Below are 20,580 nucleotides of genomic sequence, written 5' to 3'. Positions count from 1 at the left end.
ACACCCTGGAGTGGGAAGTTTACCACTGTAGAAACTGTAGACATAGCAGATTTGGAACAAATTTATTTGAATTTCTTTGGGTATTTATCACTAGAGTCAGAACAATAACTAACTGGTATGTGTAGAAAAGTTTACACAGTTGGTTCTTGTGCTCTTTTGCTTGTAAAGAACCAATGCAAATATCCCATCACTGTCAATATGGGATACATATTTTAACAAACATTGATGTATTTACACAGAATCACAGACTGGCTTGGGTTGGAAGGGACCTTAAAGACCTCTCATTCCAACCGCAGTCATGGGCAGGGTCACCTTGCCCTAGACCAGGCTGCTCAGAGCTCCATCCAGTCTGGCCTTGAACACTTCCAGGGATGGGGCATCCACAGCTTCTCTGGACAGCCTGTGTCAGTGCCTCACCACCCTCACAATGAAGAATTTCTTCCTAATGTCTAATTTAAACCTGCCCTCTTCCAGTTTAAAGCCATTCCCCCCCATCCTATCACTACAAGCCTCTGTGAAAAGTCTCTCCCCAGCCTTCTTGAAGCCCCTTTAGGCACTGGAATGCTGCTAAACCCTTTTATAAGGGAGTAAGTCAAAATCCTACTGAGAAACTTCATGTTTCTATGTGACAAGAAATTCAATATGGTGAAAAAAGATTCAAGTATGGGCCCTTATTTTGAGAAACTGGGCAATCTCTAGGACCTTCTCCTGCATGTTTTTATTTTAATTTAGGGAGCAGCACAGCTGGCTTCAGACCAAATACCTGAACAGACAGTCCAGGGCTTTGCTCTCCCTGTAGTGCTCAGTATCTTTAAAGACTGAAGCACCAAAATAAGTAATTTCACCTTCTCAAAAGTTGTTTTTTCTCACCAGTATTGTGCATCCAGAATCCTGAAAATGACTGAGGTGTCTTTCTGCCTAAAGGAATGAGGTGTCCAAGATTTTTTATGATTCTTCCAGCGACCGCCTGTTTGATTATGGGAAAAATCATAACTAATATTTTCTGGTTTTTTAAGCTGTAATTGGGAGAGTACATGCATACCTTTACTACAAACTGCGGATATTCCTAAACACTTGAATATGCTGCATAAGTGTCAGTAAATATTACTAATTTAATATTAAAGAAATTGGATTTACCAAAGAGAATTAGCAGTTTAGGTAACTTACCAGATTGCTGTCCAACTTATTGCTGTATGAAAAGCAAATGTCTGTGAGGCTGTTGTTACTACAACATTCAACTGTGCCATCAAGTCTTCTGTAGACTAAACAACATAGGCATAGAGCAAATTATTATTTGCTGAAAAACAAATTAATCTCTGAATGAAGTAAAGCAATCATCCTGCAGCCTTCAAGAATTATAGTAATTCACACAGTGAATTGTTTAGCCTAGGTGAGGCTCAACCAAAAATAAAGCTTCACCACCAATATGTGTGAATGTCACATGATTTCAGTCACATCACATACTGATTTTTCACCTTAATAAATCTCCTTGAGATGCTGAGAATCTACCATTGCAACGTTTTGAGCATTACAAGTTGCAAAATGCTTTTATATCCATTGCCCCTAACTTGCACCAATGGTTGGCATAGAAATTTGTTAGCTAGTACCATACTGATTTCACTGGCTGGCTACAGAAATGGCCAAGACTCAAACCATACTTTTTAAATCATGAAAGCCTTTACAAGACTCAGATTCTGAAAGCTTCCCAAGCCTTGAAGGCTGCAGCAGTGAATACATGATGTTTTAAACCATGATTTAACTAGTCTAACCAGTAAAGAACCTTTGTACATATGCTCTTGAAATGAATTAAGCCTAACATGCTGTCCAGCAACAGCTTAAACACACACAGACACAGAAGAATGGTCACAGTAAGGATCTGTACCACAGCAGCTGCAGTCTCTTCCTCAGGTGGATCAAGCCTGTGATACTGGTTGCTGATTTATCACTGCATAACCTGCAATCCACTGACATGGAGCTTTATGCCTGGGGCTTACAGGTGCAAGCACTGTGCCGTGCAAACCTTCCTTCAAGTACCCTGAGGCTAAGAAACCACATACTATTTTTGAATAGCAAATGACCATGAAATTAGTTTCCTCATAAACTACATTGGAAACACTTTTTTTTTTAATTTCAAGAAGATCCTTAGGGCATTGTTTTTTCTCTAGGTTCAATACTCAGATAGTTCACTCTCCATTAGTTTTATGGGCAACTAGATGGAGTCCATTTGCTATATACATTTTTATCAATACTCTGTATTTATGTCAAGTTGTGAACTGTCAAGATTTTGACAAATGACAGCTGCTGGAGACCAAACGGAGTTCATTTAATTTCTGAGGAATATTCTCACTGCTGGAGGCTTATGACTCTGAAAATGCAGACAGACTGGTCTGATTAGAAGGCAGCAGTGGGACAATGGGCTGCTAACGTAATACAGCAACCAGGCTTGGAAGCAATATTGAGTCTCCAGCATTAAGCCTCTAGTATTTCAATCTAAATAGAACTGGTTCATCTGCAGAATATGCAGTTTTATTACCCATGACTCTGAAACTGCACTTCAGAGAACAACAGAATCTGAAGATATATATACCTACAACACCTGAGAATTGGTTCTTGCCATGCCTGCCCAGCTGAAATCCTGGGCCAAAGTTGCACTCCTCTTCAGAGGTATAATCCAAACTGTCAGACCTCTAAAAGCAGGTTCTTACCCATACTCCACAAGTTTCCAGTTTAAATATTTATCTTATCACCAGCTATAAGATCACTTTCTTTACATACTAAAAAAAACTAAATTACTTCTTCAGCCTCACAAAAGTACTATAGTGCATCAAAACCATGGACAGTCGAGTTGCCTGACCTCCTGTTTGTTTCCAGAATGATGGAAAAATGCAGTGACAATTTTAAAGCTCTGAATAGCATCCTACAGGCTTTGCTCAGCAGCAGCCCCTTACCTCTGGAATTCAGTTTCCATGAATGATTACATGAAAGAAACTCTAGAGAGCTTCAGGGCATGTCACAAGACGCTCAGCCAATTTAACTTGACTGTTCTTTTTTGTTCTACTCAGTTTTTGTTTATTGCTCTAGTTTAGTTCAGTTCTTTTTTCTTTTTTTGGGTTTCTCAGGGGTAAGTGCTTACAGCAACAAGCACTCTAATGTATAAAAGGAAACAGAAGGAAGTAGACTGACTTCCAGAAGCAGTATGTGCAATCCAGACAAAACTGAGTTTATGGGCAATGACATAAAACTCTACAGGCAGACATACCCAAAGAAGTAACCATAATAAAGTACATAATTGGGTTAAATCATACAATTTGCAATGTCATGCTGATCAAAGCTGTGAAGTAATGTGTAATTTACATCTCCAAAAGATCACTGAGTTGGTCTATTTTACAGAACTTACAGAGCAGATAATTGTACTGCTGCTAAGAACCAAGTCCTGCAATATCCCAAAGAAGCAAATTTTATTACTCAGATCATACAGGATATTTTTACAGGATGACTGAAAGAGAAGAGAAATTCCTCTATCTAGCCCACCCTCACTTTCAGATCTCACAAAAGAGCATGGCACAGTGGTAATTGCTTAAGACAGGACAGCAGATTTGACTTGCAAGATATCTGACCCTGACAACAAATTCTAAATCCAAAATAGTCTTTAACACATGAGAAAATTAAAATATAAATTAATTAACAAACAAAATAATGAGGAGAGCACCTTAAGTCATACCTCTAGCTGGAAAGCTTAATTGCTGTAGGGTGGCTGCACTTACACAGTAGCCGACCTGTGACTTCTCTGAAATGTCTCCCAGACAGGAATTCCAGTCTTCCACATTATAAACTGGGCAGTCTTGTAGGTTAGTGACAAGGTCTCCCACAAAAAGACCTCTTGGTCCATTGGCAGGAGAATCCTGAGAAGAACAGTGAAGTCAGTCATATTACTATAGTTAAAACCACAAGGATTAGTTTACAGTTCTACTGAATACTATGAATTTTTTAGGTCAAGACACTAAAAAATGAGGGACAAGGGGAGGGAAAGGGAAGTCTCCAAGTGTCCCGGAGATATCTTCAAATTTGAGTAATTATTTTCATATAGGTCAAAATGGTAAGAAAACCCACAACATATTAAGTTCAAGTAACTTAAATCAATACTTCTCAAGAAAGCAGGTGTACCTACACTTTCAAAGGTAGTCAAGCATTATAAATGCCACTCTCTCCTGAGTTTTATCAGTTGACTTTTACATCCAAGAAAGGTTGGATCCTTTCAGCTCTGCAGTTCAACTATGCTGTATTTGATTAAGTCAGAAAAAAATCATTCCTTTCCAGAATCCCAGAAGTCTATCTCTACTTTGCTTCCAGCTGACCAAACAAGGAAATCAGCTCAAAATAATCTTTAACATTAAAAACAGATAGCAGTAACTGGAATGATAACGCAGTTTCCAGTAGGTTTGATTTGTGCCAATACCTAAAAACAGTTTAAAACACCCAGAAATAAACCTGCAAACTCATCTCAAACATCTCAACAGCTTTATAGTATGCTAATTAGTCTATCAGTAGTCACACCATGTTCCTTTATTTACTAATACTAAGATACATGAGACTAAAGGAAAACTTTAAGCAAGAAGTTCAGTATATTAGATTCTGCAAAGGGCTGCACTGAACAAATCCGATTTGTGATAATAAGAGATACAGGTACATTTCAGGTCACAAAGCATATGATATGAAAACAGCAAATATCCTTCTTACCTCTGCAACCTCAGTGACAAGTGCCCCAACACCCGTGTAATAGAAAGGGAAAAGAATGGCTGGCAGCAGAAACAACACCATGAAACTGGCAACACCAAGAACAAAATTATGCCACACCCCTAAAAAGAAGGCAAAAAAAAATTCTAAATAAACACTAATAACAAAAACCTGTTTTTAAAATTATCTTACACCTGTCTTCTAATTTTAGCCTTAACTTTCTTGAAATAATTACTGTAAAAATAAATTAAAAGTTAATTTGTGAACATAAGCATAAAAGGAGAGTACATAGATTACAAACTTTAGCTTCTATGATGCCACTTTGTAAGGGGGTTTTAGAGAAACTTCTAACCCTCTGAGAATTACACTATCAAAAAAAACAGGAGAGCACTAAGACCATTTCTAAGGCGTCATTCTACCAGATTAAGATTTCATGTACCATACTTTTCTAAGTATGAGAAGGCAGTGTACCCAAAAAAAAAAAGTGGGCTTCTGAATCAATTATTAAAATACAGTTTCTATCTTCAGAGTTGTCTTCAATCATAAATATTAAAAAAGGTGGAATGAAATGTATTACGCATTACCTTCTACCACAATAAAGTATTGAATTTAAGAATCTCAATAAATGGGCTTATTTTTGAATAAATATTGTTTGTCTTAGAGAGCAAGATGTTTAAAATTTACTTGCAATTCAGTATTTGTGATGGTAACCTACATTATTTCAATTCAAATTATTACACGTATATGTGCCAAACTAATTTAGAAAATTATATGAATAAAAAGCTTCTTCTACAAGAAAATACAGACCTAAAACCCCGTCAAGAAACTAAATTGTACAATCAGAATTTCCTGACACATTGTTTTGGGGAAGGTATCTGCAATTGCCATCTTTATAGAATGCGGTCCTCCATAAGAAGCAATGAGCCACTATCATAAGACACAGCTGGTGTTCATCATCAAAGCTTTATGGCTCTCCACATTCAGCACTACACAGATTTTCTCATTTAGTTTGTGTTCTTGGACAAACAGTTTTGTATGAACAATGCAGGAAAACTTCTCAGTGTTGAAGAGGCTTTATTTCCCTCTTACAGTGCTTCATCTTGTTATGAGGAGTTTGATTCAATTCTATACTTACAGTGCAGTTACAGCACAGGAATTCAATTAAATATATTTAAAATAGATTAAATCTATCTTTCTTTCAGTGTATGTAACACAGAAATCACAGCATATGGCAGACTTATCTCCCCACACCACATCTCACCTCACCTTCTTTTTACACTTCTAATGCTGCAGAAATGAGAGTCATTTTTTTGGAGTTCTTGAAGTAAGGGTTTGTTGATTTGCACTGGTAGATGCTTCTTCAAGTAATTTCTTTCTATAGCTTTAATTGTATCTCATGGAAAGGCACTCAGATAGAGGAAGTGGTTTTGTAATCAGTTGTCCTTATCTCACATACACACATTTATTTGCAACAAATACAGAAGTAGTGAGCAAATATTTTAACTTTATTGTTTTAACCTTTTTATCATAAAAATATTTTTTCAGCTTAACAAAAGACAAAAAATGTAAAATGGAAACAAAATTCTTTCCAACAGTGTGTCTACTACACAGAGTAAACTGAAAAAAAATCCCAACCCTTAAAATAATAATAACAAAAAAGAGGTGATGGAACTGCTAGAGAGTGGCAAGGAATATTTTCAAGCAGCTAAACAGGGGCCTTGCTACCAAAATTGACACCATTTGCTGTGTGGAATACAGCAAAATGTCTAAAATAGAAAGGTTTCAAACTCATCCCAAGCAATCCACAGAAAAACAAACATGCTCCAAATGAGAATGTAGAGGCACACTGCTCAGTCTGCCTTCAACTCCAACTTGCTAAAACAGCCTCATCCTTGGACACCTAATTCTTTACACTTAAAAAGGGACATTTTACATAACTCTAAAACACCTTAAAATAATTTATTAACTTTTAATTGATTAAAAAACCAAAACCCATTTAATTCCTGTAAAAGACAAGATGAAATGTATGAAAAATTATCTCAGAAAGTAATACAAATATTTGAACTAATTGCAAGAACGTGCTGCACAGAATCACTTTTCATCTATCTAGTAGGCATGGAATTTTGCTATAAATATCACAAGACTTACAAGAACACTAATTTCCTATTCTTGATCATATGATGCCATCTGCTGTACAAAAAATGTATTTTTTAATCTCTAGACTAGAGCTGGACTACAAAAAGAGTATTTGGTATTAGCCTCTAGTCTAGCTCTGTTACTTAGCTGCTATACAAAAATCTGAGAGCTCTAAATTCAAATTTCTGAACACCAGGAATAGGTTAATTCAACTGTTCTGATAAATAAAAGAAATTGGTTGTTTACTGAATATTGCATTTCATCATTATCAAACATCCTAGTTCTGAAACACATCCATCATAAATGTAAAAAAATGCATTTATTTGTTACACCTAACTGAAAGCAAGCCATTCATGCTGAGCAGTCTCACAACATTTGCTCCTGCCTTGTATTCCCCTATTTCAGTTTTCCCAAGAAACATGAAAAATTATTACAGGTGTTTGCTTGTCATCAAAATATGAAAGCAATTATTTTCTATTACAGCTCAGAATTCTATTTTTCTAGATATTCTCTCAGAAATCTATGTAAGCAAACAATTTTGAAATTCAGTATGCCTTTTCTTTCAGTTCTGTTCCCAGAACAGAATGGAACATTTCCCAGATGGCAATGGAAACAGATTGATTTGAGAAACGGGGCTTCATAAAAGTTAGCCTATTGTAGTGATTGATTTTGTTGATTTGGGTATTTGGAATACGGATATATTTACTTACCTGACATTTGTAATTATTTACTTGATTTATGAAAGCTTGAAAACAAGCTTGCTAAAGGCTTCTACATGTCTACACTCTATATGATGTTTTAGATACAATATTCAAGAAATAACATTAATAACTAAAAACTACAACAGGCTGTCTGGCAGCCTGCAACAGAAAAACACCAGTATCAAGGACTGATAACTTTTCTATCTCTATTTCAGTTCTTTGGGAGCCACCTTTGTCTCTAGAAATAATCATACAAGTGGTTCAGGCAGAATGACACAGTCTTAGTTTGACTTCTCACAGCATCCAGGCTCCACTTCCCAGTGGCCAGAGACTTCAAAAAATATCAGTTCAAAAACATTTGGAGGTTATGTGGAGCCATAAGCTACAATTCTCTTTGGATGTTTGTGTTTTAACCTTTATTTCCTCCTGATGGCAACATCAAAACACAGTGACCTGTATAATAACACAACTCACAGGTCAGTGAAAATCACTCACAATACTATTGAAAAATAGAACAGATTGCTCCTATTGCAGAAAGCGGTAGCGAATTGTTTAAGGATGTTGACCTGTGACAGGAAGTCCTGCTCTCACAGCTCCATTCCAGCTGGGTATTTCCCAGCTTGTGTGCTCCAAGGTTTTGCTTCTTAGGTTATACAATGTGTAGAAACATCCCAAACAACATACAAACAAAAGAGACAGAGGAACTTCTGCACCTTGTGCAAGAGCTCTTTGAAATAAGAGCAAGAACAGAAACCACAGTTTTTCCCCAACCACACAACTGGATTTTCTTATGCACAAACATTCTGAATTGGATTTAGAATATAATAATGATTTTTATGACAGGAAATTTGCACTCATTTAAGATCCCAGAAACTGACATCTCTAGCCCAGAATGCAGCTCAATAAGGACAGTAATGATCAAATGATTTTCTGAGAAGCCAACAGAGGCTCAGAACAGAAGGATCCCCGTTAGGTGAAGAGAAGCTTTCGTATTTACTCATTCTAAACTTTAAATATGCAATGAAAGATTCACAAATGATGCCTTAAGTAATGGTGCTAAGCAAAGATTTAATAAAAACCCATAAACTATTACCTGCACAAAATATCCTTAACTGCTGGACAGGAGATATCAGCTGCAAGTGAGTTGTAAAGAGGTCAACAAACGCTCCAGGATAGACAATGAAGATAAAAATCCCAAATCCATTAAATCGTACTTGTTCTCTTAAAAAGAAGAAAAGTGAAGCAGTGTTAACTGCAAACAAACAAAAGAAAAACTGAGAGATTCCACGTAGCATACATTTGACAACAACGACTAAAATTTTAGTTATAAAACTAATTCATTTTTTTATACAACCAGTAATTGAAAGATAATTAAACTAAAGGATGTTTTCTGCAGTAGTTGCCTCTTTTAAGCTGTATGTACACATTTTTAAGTTTAGTAACAGTAACACATAAAATACTTTTTAAAAACGTACCTAATTTTCATTTTAAGATATATTTCAACACTTGGTGTAATAGTTCTTTTAAGTAAAAAAGTGGCAGTCCATAGGAAGCAGTTTCAAACTCATCAATGTAAAAATATTCGCAAGAAGCAATCACTTTCCTTTTAAAGAAACACTTCCACTGTTTTGGAATTTTTAATTCCTCTGTTTCTCCTAAATGGAACTTAGAGTACGTTGTGACTAACAAAAATTAGGGAAATGTCACCTGAAAAAATGAAAACTAGTCAAGAGGTTAAAAGGACAAATGCTAATGCCCTTCCAAACCTTAACACTCTATGATTCTATTTAAATACATTAGTAGCTGACACTATTATACAGATAATATTTTTTTCCCAAGGGTTTTGCAATTACTTTTAAATGGAATTTTTTGGAACAAACACATTAAGGTTTTTTGAAGCTAGAAATTGCGTAAGGGACTTAAGAGAGGCATGGAAAAATCATGTTCCTAGACAAACCAGGCACAGATCAGCTAATCCCATACCTTTACTGAGAAAATATACTGGGTCTAATATTTTACTTATTTACATTTATCTATTTAATGTGTATATACACCAAAAGAAGAAAAGGAATTATACAAAATTATTCAGAATTAAGTCACACACTAATATTGTGGAGTTAACTCATCCCATACTACCAATTAATAATCAGCAGTTTAATGCCTATTCAGGATTTCACGACTTGGGTACAAGATACACAGGGAGGAAGAAAAAGACTTGTTTGGTACAGGCCTTGACTAAGCTAAGGATTAAATATTTAAGCTCTTATAGTTCACAGCTCATGCTTTCTAGAACTGAAGTTGGCAAAAGTGTTAGATTTCAGGAAGGCTAAGTGACTTGCCAGAATAATAAAATTTGCCCACAGCACAGCTTTTTAGAGAAGTTGAAATCCTGACAATTTACGGTGACAGTGCTATAGACCCGACCTGTGCTAGAAGGAAAATAAAGAAGTCAAGCAGAAAAGAGCAACAGCAATGTTGGCTGCCAATGTACATTGGACCAACTAATTTCTCCTCTGGAAACAGCCGGAAAAACAATTTTTTGATGAAAATATAACTCAAAATTGAATATCCAAAGCCTTTGCTCTAGACAGACCTTGAATAAAGATTATTAAGATACAACAATTATTCTTCCTTTCTGCTTAAAAAGAGCTCTGTAGTAACTCCTAGCTTCTCTGCAGTCCACCAGCAACATGTAGAATGAAAATGTTGCTTCTTCCTGTGATGGGATAAGCAAAAGGCTCATCCTCCACAGAAAATTCCCTGTGAGTATTTGAGGGAAGCTGAAAGACAAGCAGAGCATATGAAACACAGAGGGTCTCAAACCACCCCTTTGAGTGAGAACCTTTTACAAAAAGGTCACAAAAAAGGCAGAATATGGGTTAAAATGCAGTCATGACTCCCTACACTCAGGAAAATCAGAGAAAAAACTTAGGGTTTTCTGCTCAAAGAAAGATAATGACACTGTCCAGGAGAAATGTGGAGGACACCTGAACATCAGTCCCAGTAATCACTGCTTAACCTTCCTATGCTAAAGTGGCATTTAACATTAATGACTAACCTGTCAAATAATTTTTGTGAAGTAATCATCATAGTTGAGGACATTAAAAATATAATCTTTGATCAAAACTAATACATCACTGAGGTTAATAGGGACAAATCACATTTGACCAAGTTATTGCTTCAACCTGTTCACATCATATTTCACAAGCTATGTTTAAACAAATAAATTAAAAATCAATTTTAACGTATCACTGTGCAATAGCACGAGTTCTTTTCAAGTGCCACAGGCGCAGAAATTAAATTTGTGTGAAAAACAGGGCCACTTAAAAAAAAATGTTTTAAACTTGATGCTGTATTTGCAAAGCAGAAGTCCTTTCTCATGATCTGCATAATATATACTGTATTAAAACTCTATCCTTAATTTGTACACCCTTCCAAACTTCAAATCTAAGGAAGCTATGAATGACAGACTAAACAGACTCTATAGATAAAACAAAGCAGTGCTAACAACATTCACAGGCAAGTAACTGCTCTGGAATATTTGGCTTTCTTGTCAGAGTAGGAGAAAAGCAAAGAAGAAATTACCGGATAGCTGCCACCCCATGGCCGACTTCATGTATCACACCGCTGATGAGGATTGCAGAGAAGAAATAGGTCAGCTGGCTGATGGGCAAATTGACACCAGGCACCTGTCAATGTGGGCATGACAACAAAACAAAACACAGGAGGAAAACAAGAGCTACAAAGACAAAACATTCTGCTCCTAAATTTGCTGCTCTCACTCACTTCTTCAGACCCACAACAGAACAGGGGCTGTTCTCATGCAGCACCATCAGTTTGCACCTCTTTTACCAACTTATTCAGTGCATTTTAGAATATATTAAATATATATTCATTTGTTGAACATTAAATAGCTTTCCTGGCATAAAAGCCCTCTCTCTGCCCTATATATTCCCTACAGCTCTGACCAAATATGTCCTACTACATATTAAGCTTGAGAAGTTTATAAAAATGTACACAGACCTCCATTCAAATGAAACAGGCTTGGCACTGTGAGCATTAGTTTACAATTTCCTGCAGCCAGTCACATAGCTATAGAAAAGACCCACCTTTCAAAAGGAAATACTAAAAATTGTATGGCACTTTAAAGTATGAACATGGAAAGTTCAAAAATGAGTTGACAGCTGAACAGTCAGTCTCTCCCTTCTCTCTTCCTGTACAAATCACAAGATTATCTCAGTTTACAGGGTCAAAAAAAAGGTAACTCTCTATTCTTCATGTTTTGGTAGTCTACAAATGGCAATTTAACCTCAAAAAACCTCGACCTTGAAATAAGTATATTATTTCAATTTACCTAAGACATAATATGCAAGCCCCTAATATTCTTCCTGTCGCTGTGGATTCCCACCATTCCCAGATCCTCCACTGTGCTTGTCACGAGACATCAACTGCTTCCAGACAGGCTTCAAAGCAGTCACTAGTCAAAGCACAAGGAACCATCCCCTCCTTCCTCCTGATGGACCTTCATCCTGCTCAGTTTCACCCCTCTCAGCTGCTAGGCTGCAGTGGGATGATAAGGCCGCTTCTGCTGCTTGCTCTGGGGCATTTCTCTTGTCAGATCTACAGCTTTTTCTACTCAAGGCAGGCTGCACTCCAGTATGCTCAGTGACAACTGATGTGAACACAATCTGAATTGCAATCCAGCCTCACAAAAGAGATGCTGTGGGCAAAATTATTATTATTCTGGCCTGTGTATAGAACTCTATAAAAACCAGCATTGTGGAAAACAAAAGGCTGCACATCCAACTAGGTAGGTTGGATTCTACCTTTGTTCAGTCCTGCACATTCTCCACTTATATGCATTTACCTACCCATGCAGCAGAACTCCATGAGACGTTGTTGAGAAAATCTAGCTAAAGTAAATCATTCAAAAGGATTCATTAGTTAATCACCTCACAAATTCTGTCCAGAGTGGGATGGTGACCAAGGAATTTACCTTAACATGCTCAGCAATAGCACCTCACAGTATGAAAGACAGCCACACTTCATTTCTTAAACATCACCGCTTGCATTACAGCATCAGCTGGTGGCACTAACGCATCACTTCAGTGGTGTTGCCTCTGCAGTGGGAGGACAGATGGCAACAGCAAGAGTTGCCATCTCAATTCCACCATGACTACAGCCTGCTAGAACACAGCACCAGATGCTTTCAGACTTTACGTAAAAGAAGCTATTTTAAGATTCACCTAAAACAGAAAGCTACCTCTCATGAAGAGTTCTGAAACCAATAGCAGTATTTTGTTAAAAAGCATACTGTTCTGTATTTGATGGCCTTCTGGAAATGCCTTTAGTAAAAGAAGATCCATTGCTTGTAACTAATCTGCCTCTTTCCTACCTTTGCCAGTAAGCAACCAACACAAGAGGGGGCAGCTGAAGAGAAACAGCCCAGTTACCTATAGACAGGTATTTCAAATCAAGTACATGACTGAACAAAGAAGAAGGGTACAAAAATCTTCATAAAATACAGCAGAACTGTTTATCACTCTCTCCAGACCCAGAGGCTAAAGGCTAAACAGCTTTATGCCACAGGCTAAAATTAGGTTTACAAAGAAAAAGTGGTGTGGGTTTTTTTTTTGTTTGTTTGTTTGTTTTTAACTAATTCGCTCTCTTCCAGACAGTCCAATGCAAGTAAATAATTTAAATGAGAAGGTCCTCCTAAGTCATTCTTTACCTCTTCGCAAGCACATAAGTGTCTTTTTGGTGTCAATTTATACTAGCACATTCCCCTTAAAGAGAATACTGAAACTTGCTAAAGGCAGAATTATACAACCGTGACCATTCAGAAATGAAAGAATGAGGTAAGAAATGAAGAGACCCACAACTCAGTTTAGGAGAGGTAATCTTATCCCCATACATGACATTACTTTATCCCTAGCTGTTACATTGTTTTCAGTGCCAGTCAATCTTTGGTTTGAACGCAGTGAAATTGCCAGCAGGCAGTCACTGAGGAAACAACACCACACTGCAACTCTGAGCATTATCCCATAAAGTAGAACTTTTCTACTTTCATTGTGCCAGTTCACACCAGATTAATTCCAAAGGCTCATCTTTACTTTGGTTGTGTCTGTGCTATTTTCTCCAAAGAGCAATATATTGTCAGTGACCACTTTACTCTGGTGTCACAGAAGTGGATGGATCCATATAGTGACCTCAGAAAATGAAGGTGCAAAGGAGGCTTCCCTTACTCCAGAAAGGTTAGGACAGATCCTGTTGGAATGTAAATTACAAAAGTTTCTGTCTCAAGTTCAGCTATGTCCTCCAGGATGCACAGACTGCCCACTCGTATCTGCCCCTGGAGGTAATTCAGGAGCAGGCTCTGGACAGGGGACAACAGTGGCAATGACAGTGGTTCTCCCTCAGGTCTCACTGCTTGCTTCTTCCAACACACATTGCACTCTGTACGCTCACTCTGCATGTGGGAAACAGACCCAGCCATACAAAGGCACTAAGTTTATGGCATATGCTAAATCAGGCTTCCTGCACTTGTGCCATTTTCAGTTTAGTGCTTACAGGAAGGTCTATTGTGTCTGCACACAATTCTCAACATCTGTTCACTTGAAAAGCTGAGTGCTTAAATAGAGTAACATGGCTGAGCACCTCTGTTTTAAGCCATGTAGCAGAAGGCGGAGCAATCCCATAAGACTTTCTGAAGTTCTGGAAAATGACCATACATTTTGGCCAGATTGCACTCTTGGTATAAAAAAGATGACTAGGAATCCTTCTAGGTTAAAACTGCTGCAAAGAAGTATCAGTTCTTCCATTACTGACTTGCAAAGAGATTAAAAAGACAGTATAAGTCATAAGTCCTTAAAGAATTAAAAAATACCTCCTCACTAATGATTCATTGCTTTTACTATCACACGAAGCTTTTTGCCTGTCTTTCCTTTTCCACTGTTGGTTTTGTATTGTATTGAAAAAACAGAACTTGTGTCTTCTTGTCAATTATGTATGAGCTCTGCAAACTTTGAGGTCACCATAGCCTACACACTGCACAGCTCACAGGAAACAAGTTCTTAACTCAGTTTTATACTCTTAGCACTATAATTTTATTCTTAGTACTATAATTTAGGGCTTTTCAAAATGACTATCCAATTCCCACTCCTGAGGATTTTTAATATAAACTCTTCCACATGTCTGCCTTCATTTGCCCTTTATTATGTCCACTCTCCCGTTTTTAAGGCAGGTAAAAAACCAGCACATTTTCATGCAGATGAACGTCAGGAGTGGGGTTATTCTTGCACAGGAATATTTAAGCATCCCATACCCCATTAAGAAGCTGCTTTAGATCTGTACACAGCTCTCAGACTAAGACCTGAGGAGGGAACACTCACCACAACTTGCAGCATCCGATCATTCTGGGCTTTCGGAGCCTCGGTGAGCATCTGGGTCAGTGTTTGCAGCAGGGTCTTTCCGAGCAGAATAACAGAGCCAAACATGGCAACTATTCCAAACACCATTCCCACACTGAACCTACACAGAGAAGCAAACAGTTCAACCACGCACAGCCACAAGAGAAAAAGGGTATCACCTCTGGCTATGTAAATCTCTGACTTGGAGCACAAGTTATTACACAAAACACAGGGCAAAACTTACCTGAATCTACCACAATTCATCAACAATCCAGTACAAAAATGCTAAAGGAAACTAATAACAATATACAACAATAACATATGTTCTCCTTGTTTAATAAATGTTTTACATTCAAACCATATCCTGATCAAATTTGGAGTATTTTCATTCAGTTACCCAATACGTGTAACCTGCCTGTAGCTATGAATATATAAATTTATATGAATATAGAACTAACATGCATAATAAATAATAAATAACTAACAACTGGCCATGTTGCACCACAGCATCACTTATTTAGAGACCTGGATCAAATCATGGGGGCAGCTTATGCACTTATATATATATATATACACATATATACAAGCTTCTTCAGTACATTTTGCATCTTTCTCACAAACAATAAAACAGGCTAAAGAACAATAAATGAGACTGAATCTTTTAAAAAGAAAAAATAAAAAGTACAACTGCAAGACCACATTAACACCAATTTCTTAAGCTACATTGTTCTTCTCACCAATTTTTCATTAAAATCAATGAAAAAAATTTCAATTCATGTCACTCCATCGAGTAACAATTTTTTATTCAGCATTATTATTCTTATTTTGCACTGTCCTGTAGTTGAAGGATGTGAAAACTTTTATTTCTAACTGAAACACCTCACTACCGATCTTTTTTCCTCTCACAAGAGTGCAACTGTTCTCTTAAGAGCCCTAATGGAGCTCACTGGGAATTATTAGATTTATTTTAAGCAACATGGACTTGTAATGTTAATTAAAGAGACTAGTGGAAACATTAAACTGCATTAAATTATACACATTAAAAATTGTAATTGATATAGAGCTATTTCAGACTGATTATTACAAAATCATGACATACTAAAGAAACCAATATGAAGCAAACCTCTCTTTTATTACAATCTCACCGAGGGTAGCAATACAGGAAACAAAAATAATTCAAACCTCACTCATTTTATACTTTCAGAGCAGATACAAAGTAATGCTAGGAAGGCAACTGAACAATCGTTTTCTAAACCAGTCCAGGAGCAGCCATAGTAAACCACCCTACTTATCTACACATTCCCAGCCCTGTGCAACCTTTGCATGGAAAGGTGCACGCAGATAAAAGACAGAAGGTAAGCAAGGTGCTTCTGAGCAGGTATCATTGCTGAATGTCTGGGCAATGATTAACTATAGGGTCACAGCTGTCTCTGAATACTTTGTAAACTCTAGTGATTGGGAGAGCTAAGTCTACACCACTGGGAATGATCTAGGATCCAAGCAGCTGCTTTCAGACCTGCTTCTGTATGCAGTATTGCATGTAATAGCTGTACTCTTCAGAACTATGCATAGTTCAAACCATAAGTAAAAACCGTTTAAGGATTTCTAGCTTTATAGATTCTCAATACACAACCCGTATTACATTTATGTATTTTTAGCAGAGGATAAATATTTATACTGGCACAGTACAATTAGAGCAACCACTCTAATTGGTTTTATCATTAGCCTATTAAAATAACCATGTCTACCCACTGCCCTTCTCATGCTGAAAGGCACCTGTGTGGCCCAGTTGCTGACTCTGACAGAAGAGTGATGCTGAATTCATACCATAAGTAGAGAAATTTGGGTTTCCATCTCCCCCAGTTGTAGAACTGGCGGTTGAAGAGGGCTGTTTGCCACCGCAGGTGGAAGGGAGAGACGCTCAAGCCGTACGTCAGCAGCCAGTCCTCGTACGACGCCTTCAGAGAGTTGGAGGACTGCAAAACAACAGAAAACCAGTTTGACCAAAACATTCTAGGGAGATTTTGTAATGTGACCAAAGAGTAAATGTGATCTGCTTATATAAAAACAGATGTATAATTTCAAGTAGATGTTCTACACATTATTCACGTTGTGACATATAGGTAGGTGTGACATGCAATATGAAAAAGCTATGGCAGTGTTTTGATGTCACTTCCAACAACTATAGGTTTGTGAGAGAGATTGGGTATCCAGAGTTATCTGACAAACAAGTTCTTGCAACATCTTTCCCAGTGTTAAATCACTTTCAGTAGCTCTACTTTCTGGTTAGAAGGCTACAGACTGTTGATGGCTTTTCTTTCAACATGCAATTATATTCCAATAAATATTTTTAAACCTACAATAAAGAAAAATGCTTCTTTTGTCTTCAGCTGAAAATTCTAATACAGATGAGGTATGGCTCAGTATCACAGATACCTGGTAGTAAGGACAAAAACAAAGTCTATTTTTCAAACACAAATACTGTACCTAAAGAGGGTCTGGAATATCTGATCAGGCTAACAAAAAACCACAAGGAATTTAAAATTATCAATCTGTATTGCAATAGCAGTTTCACTATGGTAACTTCCCAGCAGTTCAAGATACTTCTAGTAGCTCCAGATTTCTCTTGATGAGAAATATGACGTATAAATGTGACCTATGAGTACTTATCTGCAGCATTATCTTGAATTATAGACCAACAGACATGGTTTTTGCAATTGCTAACTTTACTTCATGGAGCCTGCATCCTCAATAGGCTTTAGTCACCTGCTCCATGGAAGCTTGTGTCAGAAGGTGAAGATGAAGATGAAGATGAAGGAATGCTTTCCTTGGAGGTGAAAGAGGAACTCAGAGCTCTGCAAACGCCCAGATCCCAAGGCAGGAGTGTCTCTGACACAATCCAGCCAAGTATTTGGAGCTGTCTGAACTGGAGAAGTGTTCCCAAGGTTCCCCACAAGCAGCAGCACCTACTGAAGGTCTCCAGAATGTATAGTTCACAACAGGCTCCCTTCTCCTCCCCGACAAGGAACTTCACAAGTTTCTGACTGTTCTGATCCTTCGAGCAGAATGAAATGTGATGATTGAGGATGCTGGAGAGAAGGAATTTAGGGGTCTGAGTGATTCCCTCTTACAGAATCCAAGCTTCACTGAAAACAATGGCGGCAGTGGTACAATGAGGAGCAACAAGACAGACTTAACATTCAAAATTCCAGTTTGATTTGGCACAGCTTTAGTTTCTTGACACAAATGTATCATTTAATTCTAGCAGCATTATAGTATGTGGATTTAGCTGGGCAAAAATACATTTATACACAGTTATACTTTCTATACTGAAGTCTAAGAGTCAGAGTGCCAAAACAAAATATTTAAATACTGAACAAAATCAGTGAGAGAACAAACTGAACAAAAAACATTGCACATTGAACAGGTTTACAGAATAAACACTAACTACAAGTTACAGTACACATCCTTCTCTTGCCAAAAATATCACACAGGATCACACACGGAAGTGTTCCCACATTATTTTTCACTCATGCTCTGTACATCCTTTTGGTATAATTACAGTACAAGTGATTTGAGATTCAAACAGTACAATTAATTAAACAGTACAATTTTGCTGTGGTTGCTAGCAGCCTTGGGTTGTGACTGTGGTGGAGATTTAGAGTACCAGCTGATTAAAAAAAACAACAACCTGAGCTTCCTAATTATATAAATCTGGTTATTTTATCCAAACTCTATTTCAACTGTGGTACTCACAGTGAAACCTATTACTGAGATGTACAACACGAGATCTACCAGTAAGTTCACTGAAACTCAACAGCTCCCACATAATTCCTGACACTTAATAACCTCGGTCAACTTTTAGTTAGAAGATCAGAATTAAAATTTAACTCCTGGACCCTCATGCTTGCTAGAGAATTCTAGGCATTCCCCCTTCTTTTTCAGTGTAAATCAGGCATTAAGTAGGTTCCAATGTAGTTTTTTTTTTTGTTCTTTCTTGCTGCTGCATGAAACACAGTGACTCTCCTTATTTACAAAAGGGAATGTTTTTATGGTCTAATGCAGAAAGAGATCTTCAGAATGTCAGAGATGCAAATGGCCTCAGCATCATGGCCCAACAGGTCTGGTACCTGAGCTCAGCTCCTGCTTCACAGCCCAAGAGTCTTCACCAGGCACAAAGCTGCCGCCAAAAGAGAAGCAGCCTCCTGGCTGACCTTCCTGGTGTGTCTCACTGCAGTCAGAGCACATTCTTCTGGTACCTGGCCAATCTTCTCACATGTTTCAAAACAATGCTGTATTTTTATTATTTTTTTTAACATTTAACATAGACTTGTTGCAAGAAAATTTGAGAAGTCTTCAGGTAAATGACTGTATTTATTATTGTCATTATGTACAGACTGATATTTTGCAATTATCAGCTTTTGTGATTAACAGAGCTACATTTGCTCTCCAATTCACTGCAGGGGGAGACACTTTTCCAAGTTTCCTAAGCACCTGAATTTTCCTGTATTTCTTCCTATATTTTATGATGACATGAGTGACAAAATGCACATTTTGTACTTTCATATCAGTGAGCCTCATCTGCCTTGGCAGAAACAGATGCAACTCCTGGAGTGTAAAATTAAGAATTACAGATCAAACGTTTCATTTCGTTTTCCCTCATATTTAACCAGCACACAGCCTACTTTGCATGCATTCTTTCCAATTTCAGTCATGTCTTAGAAATCACACCTCTGAATCTTTTAAAAAACCCAAAAATAATGCCAGACCACTTAATGAAACTTGTGCAATGCACAGACCCACCCCAGACATAACAAATGATGTCTTGGTGTATTTTCTTTTCAAACGTTCCACCCTGTATCAGAAGGAAAACCATGAGTCTCCCAATACTCTCCGAGGAGCAAAGTTTATTGCTTTAAAAAAGCATTTGTATCGAGTTCTGTTTCAACTTACTTTTTTTCCAGTAAAACTAAAGACATTCAAAAGAAATAAATATGCATTACTTTTTACATTTTTTAAGGAAAATAATCATTATAAGGCACAGACTCTACATGGCAAACTTACAACGTTTCTTTTGGTAATATAATAATAATAAACTCCAGACAGCACATTAAAACGCCACGGAACTGCTTAAGCAGTATATTGAAAGCTGTTTTCCCTAACTTTTCGCGGCTTAGGTCGTTTAGCACAGAGCGAAGCCCGCGCACTGTCCGGGGAGGCGCCGAGAGCCCAGCGCGGGCGGAAGCAGAGCAGGGCCTGCCCGGGCCGCGGGGCGGGAGGCGCGCCTGGGGCGGCATCGCCTCACGGCCCGAGGGAGCGCAGCGGGCCCGGCCAGGGCGCGGCCCCTCCGCCGGCCCGGGCACGGCAGCGGGGCCCCCGGGCCGCCCGGGGCTCCCGGCGCGGGGGGAACGGGGCTGCCGCCACCTCCCCCCGGCCCCGTCCTGCTCTGCGCCCTCGGCCCTCACCTTGAGCAGCGTGTCCGCCAGGTACACGGCGCACCAGCCGCCGAGCACGGTCACCACCACCGGCACCGGGATCATCGCGGGCCGCGCCGCGCTTCAGCGGGGCAGACCCGGAACCCAACCTGCCCGGAACCTTTC

General features: G+C 38.2%; 1 protein-coding gene across 3 annotated transcripts in view; it reads right to left on the bottom strand.

The window, feature by feature from the left end:
* MBTPS2 (membrane bound transcription factor peptidase, site 2) overlaps window positions 1-20,580 on the bottom strand; it is a 38,833-nt gene extending 18,253 nt beyond the window's left edge. For 2 of the 3 annotated variants that reach the window (XM_040055541.2, XM_040055543.1), the window contains exons 1-8: window positions 20,446-20,580; window positions 16,808-16,956; window positions 14,963-15,101; window positions 11,157-11,260; window positions 8,665-8,792; window positions 4,738-4,856; window positions 3,722-3,902; window positions 1,168-1,262 (exon numbers count right to left, since the gene is read on the bottom strand). In XM_040055541.2, coding sequence (XP_039911475.1) covers window positions 1,168-1,262; window positions 3,722-3,902; window positions 4,738-4,856; window positions 8,665-8,792; window positions 11,157-11,260; window positions 14,963-15,101; window positions 16,808-16,956; window positions 20,446-20,520 — 990 coding nt within the window. In that variant the 5' untranslated portion in view covers window positions 20,521-20,580. Of the gene's footprint in view, window positions 1-1,167; window positions 1,263-3,721; window positions 3,903-4,737; window positions 4,857-8,664; window positions 8,793-11,156; window positions 11,261-14,962; window positions 15,102-16,807; window positions 16,957-19,110; window positions 19,161-20,445 lie in introns of those variants that run through there. The other variant, XM_040055542.1, reaches the window with a different exon arrangement.

Source organism: Hirundo rustica, chromosome 2, assembly GCF_015227805.2.
Source record: "Hirundo rustica isolate bHirRus1 chromosome 2, bHirRus1.pri.v3, whole genome shotgun sequence".
Taxonomy (NCBI): Eukaryota; Metazoa; Chordata; class Aves; order Passeriformes; family Hirundinidae; genus Hirundo; species Hirundo rustica.
Note: the sequence above shows the minus strand (reverse complement) of the source record. Positions and strands in the feature narration are given on the sequence as shown.